The 12545-nt window shown below is 44.1% G+C and overlaps 1 protein-coding gene across 1 annotated transcript in view; it reads right to left on the reverse strand.

Annotated features, from left to right (window-relative positions):
* The window catches only part of LOC145358010 (glutamate receptor ionotropic, kainate 3-like), a 475535-nt gene that overhangs the window by 252679 nt on the left and 210311 nt on the right, over nt 1–12545 (reverse strand). The window contains exons 6-8 of the mRNA XM_080211688.1: nt 10863–11036; nt 7322–7465; nt 3898–4005 (exon numbers count right to left, since the gene is read on the reverse strand). Of these exons, the coding sequence (XP_080067814.1) occupies nt 3898–4005; nt 7322–7465; nt 10863–11036 (426 nt within the window). The remainder of the gene's footprint in view (nt 1–3897; nt 4006–7321; nt 7466–10862; nt 11037–12545) is intronic.

The following is a 12545-nucleotide window of genomic DNA, read 5'->3' on the forward strand; positions in this document are numbered from 1 at the left end:
ACTTGGAGCGAAATTTTATTGGAGTGATCCTAGGGTGGGGGTGGATGGGGGGGAAGGGGAGGTTACTGTTTTAATTCCCCCGGAAGAAATGTCAGAAGCCAACTACTAAAAGAAAAAAAAAGTACAACAGAGGAACAGGCTCTTTGGCCCTCCAAATCTATCCCAATCATGATGCCCTAACTAAGCTAAAAAAAAAGACCTTCTGCCCTTTCTTGATCCATATCCTTCTATTCTCTTCCTAGAAGGCTGTCCTGCCACAGTAGCATGCTGCATGTTCAGGCTTAAGCTGGTGAAAGTGGCACTTCTGCCCTCAGTGAGAGGGGGTCATGCCCTCCAGAGCAGCCAAGAAATCTGATTGGCCAGCAGCTTTGGCAGTCTCAGTGTCGCCACCATTGGTACGTTGGAGGCTGCTGGGATTGCAAGCAAGCCCCAGGATGAAGACAATACGGATCCCAAACTAAGGTCAATTCCAGGGTTTTAGGGAAGGAAGGGACTGGGGAGCCTGGTGTGGGCGGGGCAGGGGAGGGTGTGTGTTTGGATGTCAGGGTGAGAGGAGCAAAAGGGGACAATGTCTTTGGAGGTGCCCCCAGTGCAGACAGCACATTCCCAAATGATGTCCCGTCTTCCTTTGTGCCACCTACCTATTAGGAAAAGCAAGTAAAGCTGGGAACTGAAGGACTGCCAGTAAAACATGTCTGAATTGGGAATGTGTACCTCAAAATGGAACTCTAATCTGCTGGCTTTTCCTCAAAATGTGATCAAAAAGGAAACAGCCTGCCTACTCCAGCCAGCCTGTCCACTCCAACTATTTTATGGCGTGGGCAACATAATATTTGGACTAATGTGTTCGCTAACAACTCAGTTGTTCATTTAACTCTCTCTTTAAAAAGTGGTGGGCAGCGTGCGGATTTCAGCACCCGGCCAACCTGCTCCTCCCCCCAGTTTAATGGGGAAGGGGTTGAGGACTGGGTGCGCAGGCAGTGGGCGAGCCACCCATCATATTACCACCTACCAGAGGCACCTATGAAACCAGCCTCTTCTCAATTACATTTTTGACTCAGATCCATATTTTATTCACCTTGTGTATAAATGTCACAAAAATTGTTGGTGGCACCTTAAAGCTAGCATGTAAGTTCAGCAGGTAATAGGAAAGGCAGATGAAACGTTGGCCTTTATTTCAAAGGGAATGGTGTATAAAAGTGGACAAGTCTTGCTAAAATTATACAAGACACCAGTTAGACCATTCCTGGCATGCTGTGAACAGTTTTAGTCCTCCAGCCTCAGGAAAGATATACTGGCATTTGAGGCAGTCCAGAGAAGATACATTAGGTTGAGCCCAGATATGGAAGGATTTTCTTCCGAAGAGAGGTTGAGTAAATTCATCCTGTACTCATTGGAGTTGAGAAGAATGAGAGGCAACTTTTTTGAGACATATGGGATTCTCAGGGGGTTTGACAAAGTAGATACTGAGATGTTGTTTCCCCTGGACCAGAGGGCATAGTCTCGGAGTAAGGGGTCACCCATTTAAGACAGAGCTGAGGAGGAATTTCTTTTCTCAGAGGGTAGTGAACTTGCTGAATTACTTACTGCAGAAGACTGTAGATGTTGGATGTTCAAGGCTGAGATCGACAGATTTTTAATCAGTAAGCAAATCGAGACTTATGCGGATAAGGCGGGAAAGTGGAGTTGAGGATTATCATTTTACATCAGTAATGATCTCAATGATAAGTGGTGCAGACTCAATGAGCCAAAAGGCCAACTTCTGCTCCTGTGTCTTATGGTCTTAAATTGGGTTTAAAGAATGTGGCAATAGATAACTAATGTGGAGCACAAACCTGGCATGGACCCATTGGGTGAATAGACTTTTTCTGTGCTGTAAATACTATAAAATGTTGTAATGTACACTGCTGATCGTGCACATAGTCATACAGTAGCTGATCATGACATAGTCTCCAGTACTCCCTCTGAGCTGATCCTCACAGGGCTAAGATAGCTGAGTTTCACAGAGAAATCAATAGTTAATCTGATAAGAGTCTACCACAGATTTAGCAACTCATGCATGAAATCACACTCGCTACCAACTCTGATGGCACACACACATTGACATTCTGCTCCTATTTCTTATGTTCTTATGTTCTTATTTCCCTGTCCCATCCACCACAGGAATCATAACGGGTGGGGACAGACCATACAAAGATTGGTTGCCCTTGGGTGGGACTTTCCAATCTTGGGTACAGCACAGCCAGAAAATCCTGCCATTCTTCCCTTTGTGTTTCATGCGCACCTATATAGATATTCTCAAACTGCCTGACACTTGCATGGGCATTCTGTACATTTTTTAAATGTTCGAAAAGGGACAGCGTGCCAATTCACAGGAAGATGCTACCCTCTGTGATTTATGAGCACTTGATCGAGATGAATTTATGCAGCAACTTCCACGTAGCAAATATTTTAGTGAGAAGGAAAATGGGGAAAGGGATGTGGGTGAAAAAAAATGAGTAAGAGTAGTAAAGGAACTGAAAAGAACCACTGCAGGAATTGGGTGAAAACTTAATCAGAGAAATGGATTTTGAGAAGAGTGTTTTAGAGATGAAGTTTGAAGTTCATTTATTTATTATCATCATGAGTAGGCATTCATTAATACTGCAATACTGTGAAAATCCTTTAGTTGCCACACTCTGGAGCCTGTTCAGGTACACGGAGGGTGGTGGCACAATAGTTCGTACTGCTGCCTCACAACGCCTGGGACCCGGGTTTGATTCCCGGCTTGGTCACTGTTTTTGCAGAGTCTGCACGTTTTCCCTGTGTCTGCATGGGTTTTCTCTGCGTGCTCCGGTTTCCTCCCACAGCCCAAAAGATAAGCTGCTTAGGTGCATTGACCACGCACATTGGGATTTTTCGGCTGCACTCACCACAATACCAGAAAATCCTGCCCTGAGATCAATAGACCTTTCCACGATCCGCCCCTTCACCTGCCATGGTTCCTGTGGTGAGCGGGATAGGAAAATTCCCCCCAAAGAGTTTTAAAATGAGGAATTGGACAGTTTGGGCAGAGGCAGGTCAATGATCTGCCATCAATGGGAGGTGAGTTAAGAGAAGGAGGACCCACAGTAAGCCAGAGTCGGCTCCGGCTAAACATCAGAATGATGGAGTTATATAGAAAAGTCATATGGACTCGAAACATTAACTGTGTTTCTCTCTTTCCACAGATGCTGCCAGACCTACTGAGCTTATCCAGCTTTTCTGTTCTTATATCAAAATGTTATTATTTGATGACAAACTGGACTGTAGATCAAGTAACTTGCAGTGCGATAGCTGAACTATAGCTATGATTATTACTAAATACATTTAAGACCCATTACAAAGAGTTTTTGGTTGGTTGCATTAGAGGTTTTTCATTATAAAAGTAATTCAGTTACCATAGAATCTCTACACTGTAGGAGGAGGCCATTTGGCCCATTGAGTCTGCACCCACCACAATCCCGTCCTAGGCCTTGTCCCCATAACCCTACTTATTTAACTCTACTAACCCCCTGACACTTTGGGGCAATTTAGCATGGCCAATCTTTGGACTGAGGGAGGAAACCGGAGCACCTGAAAGAAACTCCACGCAGACAGTCACCCAAGCCAAGAATCGAACCTGGATCCCTGGCGCTGTGAGGCAGCAGAGTTAACCACTGTGCCGTCCCATACGGAACATTGGATCAAAGCCTTTCGTAATGTGCACGTGAGCCACAGTGACAGGATGGAAAGCGAGCTCATGTTTAAGCTGCAACTATCAGATGGAATATCGAATATCTTGTGTGTACTGATTAAAAATATTGCACCTCATTTCAAAACTGTGTCAACTAAAATAATGATTTCATTATTCCGTCAAAAGAGCGGAAACGTACAGACCTTCTCAAGGCCATCTTCCTTGAGGCTGACAACGTCCAAATCGAAATCAGTCCGCAGTCCAGTGCTTTTGTTAAATACGATTCGGCCGGTTAATCCTTCCCATTGAGCCTCAACAGAAAAATACACGGTGGTAATTACACAGCAATATAAATCATTACGCTCCATAACAGTAAATTTTAATTACACACTCACAAGGAAATGATCCTAATTCTGTCTCCTCGTGGAATATGATTAATTAATCATTGCTGTTCCTTATCCAGTGCCTACAATTCGCTCCATGAATCCCATTTGGCTCCACGCACTGATTTATCGGTGTTGCCATTGTGCCAGCCATGTATCTTGTTTCAGACTTTAATAAGATTATGTATATCGAGGACCTACACTATTGCTCAGATGTCATTTGGAACAGAAAGGAAAAGATGTTGCTTTCATCTCGCCCGCTCATTGCGACTCCTTATCTCCCAGCCTTTGTAAGTATATGTGTATCTGTCAGGAGTGGAGTGAGGAGAACACTAGCTGGAAGTTATTAGAACTTCTTATTAGCACTCTCATTAACCTTCTTAACCCGCAGTTACTATGAGTTTGCCAACACGTAATGAAATATAAACTCGGGTTCACGCTGGACTCTATCTGTTAGTGCACCTGCAGATTTGTGACAAGAATGATGAATGAGTGTGCAGCAACACCTCCTCAAGATTACTGACAGGGGCACAGGAGCAGCTAATGTTCCATTTATACCATCGAACTGTGGAAATAATGTTGGCGTTCAGAATCCGTCCTGTTTATTGTGCACTGAAGCAAGGATGTGTCTGTGTAAACGCAAAGTTGAGCCTGTGTTTAAGGTGATGGGCTTCTCCTGATTGCTGTGTCAGGCAACAATGTACAAACCGGTGGCTTGCATCTTGAGCAGGCTGAAAAACTCAGATCAGCCATGGTTCAGACACTGGTCATTTACGCTGGATGTTAAAGTTGTTTATGTTCTGACAGGCTCCTCGAGAAGCTCACCCCCTGACTCATGCACACTTACACTTTCATAAGCAAGTCAAAGAAGAAAGCACAGTACAGCACAGGAACAGGCCCTTTGGCCCGTCAAGCCCATGCCGATCATGATGCCCTAACAAAACTTACAAAACAAAATCCTTCTGCCCTTTCTGAGTCCATATCTCTCTATTCATGTACCCATCCAGATGGGCATCTTAAATGTTGCTCATGTGCCTGCTGCTTCTACCACCACCTCTGGCAGCACATTCCTGGCACCTAGCACTCCTCGTGTGAAAAACTTCCCTCGCTATTTCCCTTAAACTCTTCCCCTCTCACACCTTGAACCTGCGCACTCTCTCCACACACTCAGACACCACCACCACCATCCCCCGCCACATGACTGACACTCCCATCCTGGGAAAAAGCCTCTGACTATTCACCCTGTCTACGCCTCAATTTTGCAGACCTCAATCAGGTCTCCCTTCAGCCTCCATTTTTCCAATGAAGAAAAGGTGATGTAGTGTTAAAACGACAATAAAGCACTGCAGTTCCCCCTCACCATAAAACATTTAGATCTGTACCAGTGTTACAGTCTGTTGATTTTATTGTTCTCTCATTGATATAGAAGCCACATAAAACACTCTCTCTTTTATGGATTCCAGAAGTCAATTTTATAGAGCAGGACCTTTATAAACATTGTTGATGAATCTTACACCCATTAAAATTCAGAATGTTGATTAATGGGAAGTGTCTCCATTTTACAACGTTTTTCCAAAAGTTACTGCAGACAACTGACAGAACCAGGACAGAAATTTAATGACACCAAAGATCTGCACCGCAGTATTTTGGGACGGGTTTCCATTTCACATAAAATTTGAAAGGACAGTTAGAGCTCAGGACCGAAATCCAGAGAAAATCCTATCTCTTCCCTATGACACAGAGTTATACTTAACAACAGTCCTTCTTTTGTGTATTAGCAGCACTTATATAAGTATATGGAATGCACATAGTATAGAGTGACTGATAAGGACAGCATGTTGGGGAACAAATTGATAATGAGATAAAGTGGGAAATATTCATGATTTCACCAAGTCTTCTTGTGGCTTATTTTGCAGGGGACCTGGTTCTTGGGGGTCTCCTGCATTCCGGGAGTCTTCTGCACTCAGGGAATGTTGTACTTGCGTCTATGTAAGAACAAAGGGAAGGACTCTGTCTTGGTTGGACGTTCTCCCACGAATGAATGGACGCTGCTCTGCTTAAGGATTGCTGCTCTGAAACCAAGAGAATCTCAGTTCATGTGCAGATGTACACTCATGACTGTTAATAAAGACTTTAACTGGTTTAGGATGAAAACTTTGGCCAGGATTTTAAAGCCCTTTCATCCCGACAGGATATAATGGACCCACCGACGATTTTCCTGCCAGTGTTGTCATTTTGATTTTATTTCGGAGAAGTGCACCCATAGGTCGGAATTCTCGGACCAGTGGAATTCTCCTGCCCTGTAACAGTGAGTAGAGATTTGGCTGAGCGCCGAATTCCCTGTCCTCGCTTGCAGTGGCAGCAGGGTGCAAACAGCAGGAGAATTCTGGCTATAATGTTGGAAGGTTACACCATGCCTGAATGGGACAGAGATCAATGGAGAAGCTCATCATTGCCTAACCCTTCTTCAGATGTTTGTACGTCAACTCATTACAGAACCCAGCTCAGAACCTATTAAACACAAATTCTAGAGAATGCTTTCAGCACATGGCTAAGCCTTGTTCTCAGACAGACTGTCACAAGACCAAATCCAGCATGAATTAATTTCTTATTCATTATTATCCATTTATTGAAGTAAGATTGTGCTGGTTGAAATCCTCACCTTAATAAGATTTACACCGAATTGAGCTATAAGGGGAGGCTGGACAAACTAGGGTTGTTTTCTCCGGAGCAGTAGAGGCTGAGGGGAGACCTGATAAAATGATGGGAGGCGTAATGGGGTTGACAGTGAGAATCTTTTTTTCCCAGAATTGAAATGTTTAGTGCTAGGAGACGTGCACTTAAGGCGAGAGGGGGAAGGTTCAAAGGAAATGCCGGGCTAAGTAATTTTTTTTAGATGGAGAATGGTGGGTGCCTGGAATGCTCCAGCAGGGATGGTGGTGCAGGCAGAAATGTGTTTAAGGAGCTTTTAGATAAACACATGCATGTACAAGGAATAGAGGGACATTGACCAATGGCAAACATCAGGGATTAGTTTAATTTGGTGTCATGTTCGGTACAAGGTTGTGGGCCAAAGAACCTGTTCCTGTGCTGTACTCTTCTATAACACTATTTGGTTGTTTTGCTGATTTCAGGATTATAAATGACCTGTGAATGCAAGCTGTTGATTTCACTCCATTTATCATGAAACGTGAAATGAACAGAGCCCATGGCCCACACACGCGCTTTCAAACCTGGTCGTTACCTCTTTAATAAAGTTCATGAAGCGGCTTCCAAATCGCCAGGGCTTGTGTCGATGGCACTGCAAAGAGTTAACAGTCATCTGAGGCGCTCGCTGATAGGACATTGATACAATATGAACTGCATCGTATGTCAGAGCAGCATCTGTCTGAAATAAATGTGAAAACTGCTTAAGTTGATTTCTCAGAACGCCGGTGCTGACTCTGCAGCGCACGTTAAACCTGATCTGACACCTGGCTGCTTGACAACCGGGCTTTTATATTCTAACACGCTTAAGATATTAGAGTACACTGCAACAATACTTCAAACCACAAATTAATCTGTCAGCTCTGCTACTTTTATTTTGAACAGCCCTATTCAAAATATTGTACAATCTGAAAAGGTTGTTTTTATAATGTTTATGAGGAGCCATGGTGACCAGCTGTCATCTGCTGCTTTATAACACTGACATTTATGCCTACATTATACAGATTAATCCATAAAGCCACTTAGTCATCTTCCTTACCTTTGAATACATTCACTTGCTCTGAAATTTTCAAAGGACAGTAGCTTCTTTAAAGCAAAGTCTTTATTTTTATTCGTTTTATTTATTAGTGTCACAAGTAGGTTTACAATAATACTGCAATGAAATTTCTGTGAAAATCTCCTGGTTGCCACACTCCGCCACCTGTTCGGGTACACTGAGGGAGAATTTAACATGGCCAATACACGCCTTTCGGACTGTAGGAGGAAACCGGAGCATCCGGAGGAAATCCCACACCAACATGGGGAGAACGTCCAAACTCCAGACAGGCTGTGACCTGAGCCGGGAATCAAACCCAGGTCCCTGGCACTGTGAGGCAGCAGTGCTAACCACTACAAGACTATTCATTTGATGGGTTTTAGACCACTTTCAAACTTGCCTCCCCCCTTGAATTGCGAGGGAGTTGTGGTGGGTTTGGGATAACGGGAAACAGGAATGAAGACTTCCTTGAACATAGTTACAGCTGGTGTGTGCTTGCCCAGCTATGAGTTTGGCCACAGTGTGGCTCCATCATCCATCTGCCAGTGTCTGTAACGGAGCATTCCTCTGACAGGCACTGCTCCTTTCAGTAACCTGGCTGAACACTCAATGCACTTTGAGAAGGGAAGCTTAGTGTGTCAGTTCAGGCTGGGAACGGAGTTCTGTGCTTGGCAGTGCCAGGGTTCTATTATAGAAGTTCCAAGCTGATCCTCGCACCCAGTGAGTTCAGTAAGGGGGTATTCATATCGGCACATGCTGCCACAGAATCAGCTGGTGACTTCTGTCACTTCACTGCCAAGATGCCTATTTAAACGGCACTCAGGCTTATCTACCGATAATCCAAATTATCACAGTGGAGTAAGCATATTAACATTGGGCAAAACAACCATATTTTCCATTTTGGAAAGTGAGACAGAAGGGTTTTTAATGAAGTGAGATGCTGAGAACATCTACTGGTACCACTCCATGTCCACCTCACTTATTAAAGAAATGCAGGACATACTGCGTTGCCCAGTTTTTCATGCTGAATTTGCACTTACCAGGGGATTGAAGTGCTTAGCATTTATAGTATCTAACTCTACCATGGCTAGTCAACCTAACCTGCACATCTTTGGAGTGTAGGAGGAAATCGGAGCACCCAGAGGAAACACACGCAGATAAAGGGAGAGTGTGAAAACTCCACACAGAGGGGTTGTGAGCAGGTATAACTTTTCCAAGACAGTAAATGATGCAAAGCTGGGTGGAAATGTACACCATGAGCAAGAGACAACGAGGCTACAAAGAAGTAGAAGTTAAGGTTAAGTGATTGGGTGTCACAGTGGCAGTTGGAGTATAAGGTGAAGAAGTGTGAGGTGATTCACTTCTGGCTAATAAGAACCAAAAGGCAGAATAATTTTTAAAAGCCATGTAACAATTAAATATTGATGTTCAGAAACTCGGGTGCACTCATACGAGGAGTGCTAAAAGTTAGCCTGCAGGTACAGCAAGCAATTGGGAAAGCCAATGATATGTTGGCCCTATTAGGTCGGGGTTGGAGTACAAGAACAAGGAAGCCTTGCTACAATTGTATTGAGGGTTGATGAGGCCATATTGGGAGGACTGCATGCAGTTTTGCTCCCCATAGCTAAGGAAGGGTATACTTGCTTCAATGGACGTTACAGCAAAGGTCCACTAAATTGGTTCCTAGGATAAAGCAATATCCCTATGTTGATAGGCTGAGTAAATTGGGCTAAAATTCATGGGGTGAAATGTTCCTGACCTACCCGCCACGAAATTGTTCCGGGCAGGGTCAGACCAGGCAGAGATCTGTTGACTTCAGTGGGATTTTTTGACCTTGGGGCAAGGGCGGCCAGAAAATTTCACCCATGGATTTTAAAAAACTGAGAGGTGATCTCATTGGAGCAAACAAGGTTCTGAAGGGGCTTGACAGAATATTCACTTGGACATTGTTTCCCCTGGTTGGGGGGTACAGTCTCAAGGTGAGGGATCCATCATTTAGAATTCCTATGGTGCAGAAAGAGGTTATTCAGCTCATCTGCATCAATTCCCTGAAAGAGCATTTTACCCAGGTTTTCCACCCCACCCCCAACCATCCTATTCCCCTAAGACTGCACATTTACCATGGCTAATGCACTACTGCTTCACAGCTCCAGGGTCCTGGGTTTGACTCTCAGCTCGGGTCATTGTGCAAACTCCACACAGACGTTCTCCTTGTGTCTGCATGGGTTTCCTCCAGGTGCTCCGGCTTCCACCCACAGTCCAAAGATGTGCGGGTTAGGTTGATTGGCCCCTTAGTGTCCAGGTTAGTGGGTATAATATGTAGGGATATGGGTGTAAGGCGTGGGTGGGATTGTGTTTGGTGCAGACTCGATGGGCCGAAAGGCCTTTTTCTGCACTGGAGAGTTCTATGATTCGACGATTCGACATCTTCGGACACAAAGAGGCAATTTAGCAAGCCCAACTCACCTAGGAGTGAGAGGAAGAGACATTTCTTCACTCAAATGTGAATCTTTGGAATTCGTTACCCCAGAAGATTGTGGATACAAAGATACAAAGAACAACCCAGCACGGGAAACAGGCCCTTCGGCCCAACAAGCCCGCACCGCCGCATCTTCCTACACCTACCCTGCCCTGTGTGTATGTGAGTGGAACCCCTAATGTAGCCAGATTCAGGGGCGAATAGTGTCAATTTGGTACACCTATCAGCCTAAGAGCACATCTTTGGGGTGTGGGAGGAAACTGGAGCACCTAGAGGAAACCCACACAGACACTGGAAGAATGTACAGACTCTGCACAGATTATGACCCAAGCTGGGAATTGAATCTGGGCCCCTGGTGCTGTGAAGCAGCAGTGCTGACCACGGTGCCACCGCATCTTATGCTCTTATGTTCCTAACTATAAAAGACCTGTATGAAAGAGAGTGACTTTAAAATTGGCAGTAGGAAGGGTTGTGATTTATTTATCACAGTGAAAAAGAACTTGACATCCCTGCCTTTGAACTCTTGAACTCTTGTGTTTTTGATCATTTGGAAACCTATCGTACCGTCATAATTCCATCAAGGAGGCCAGAATCCGCGCTGGGAGACGCTTGGAGACGTTCCATGGACCACTTTTCAATGATTGAAGCTACATGCAGGTTCTCGGTGTTTAAAATTCGGAATCCTGTCATGTTTACACCACAGTAGCGATAGGAATCTAAGTCGAGGGCGAAGAGATCCTGTGAAAGAGAGAGCAAGTCCTATGTTAAGGCATTTCACACGCTGAATCTAATGAATAGCTGTACTGTCTCCTTTGTTTCCAATGCAGCCGCCTTCCATCAAAGATGCACTCGAGTGCTTTTCTGCTGAACATTCCTCCAGCTGCAATGATCAATATTGTGTGCCGTGTACAACCCTCCAGAGCTAAACTTTAACCACTGTAAGTATCTGCTCTACACTGTGACATCTCAGCTGCAAAAAGGTTCGAATCAGCTTTTGATTAATAATATGAAGGCCACACCATTAATTGTGCCCCTTAACAGTACTGTCATGGTCAGTGACAGAGTTGGCACTTGCTTAACTAAAATGGAGCAAACACTGTGCCAAACGCTGGGAATTTTCTTTCCTAAGTGCTTCATTCCCTTTCAGTTGCTGAATTTGACCTGTGTTCCATGAAGATGAGATCGAGAGGCAAATATTTCCCACCAAACAATCCTTAATGTTTACAAACAGAATTCCTCCTGTCGATCAGCAGGGCTCCCCTCCTTGGTCCCTGTTAGATGGTCAACAAACGTTAATGAGAGGAGGAAGTTTGTCAGGTCAATGTGTGCACCATCAATACGTTTAGAATAACTGAATGCTAAAATTCTGAATTAAAAATAAGGTGGTACTGGAAACGCAGAGTGCAAAATTTAAAAAAAGACACAAAGGGATGAAAGAGAAGTAGTGAAGGATTATATATCAGCCTTTCTGCCTACTGTCTATTCCCAGTTTTCACTGGTTTATTCCCATTCCTTATCAATGAGTCTAACAGGATTAGACAGGATAGATTCAGAACGAATGTTCCCGATGATGGGTGAGTCCTGGACTAGGGGTCATAGTTCGAGGATAAGAGGTAAACCTTTTAGAACTGAGGTGAGAAGAAATTTCTTCACCCAGAAAATGATGAATGTTTTGAATTCACTGCCAGAGGCCAAAACATCTGATTTCAAGAATCTGATTGCTCATGGGACTAAAGGGGTATTGGGGGGGGAATAGGATATTGTATATGATCAGCCACGATCAGATTGAATGGCAGAGCTGGGTCAAAGGGTCTGCTTCAATTTCTATGTTCTCTCTCCCTCTTTCCTACCTAATAAACATTCCCAGAGTGCAGAGTCAACAGATGTGATAGGAGTGAGCTAAAAGTTTTCAATTCCAGGATTCAACAGGTCCTGAGAAACTCTTAAATTGTTTTAAGGACCAGGATTTTCAAACCCCTAAAGCACAATGCTGAGACAAAAAAAAACTATTCAACCAGGCAATCCAAGCAACCATTGTTTGAAATAATTTCAATGCTGATCGCATGTGCCACTGCAGCGGGAGCCCACCAGAACTGACAAGTGTGGGTAAAATCTTTGTTTTCAAATGAATGGCAACATCATCTTTGACCTCAACAATATTTTAAACCATAAATCCAACTTCCCAGATCAGTTTAGACTCCTCCAAGGACCAAATTTAGTGTCCTGGAGAAAATAAATTTTACACTA

The sequence above is a fragment of the Carcharhinus amblyrhynchos genome, chromosome 24 (genome assembly GCF_965287045.1).
Source record: "Carcharhinus amblyrhynchos chromosome 24, sCarAmb.v2.hapA, whole genome shotgun sequence".
Lineage (NCBI taxonomy): Eukaryota > Metazoa > Chordata > Chondrichthyes > Carcharhiniformes > Carcharhinidae > Carcharhinus > Carcharhinus amblyrhynchos.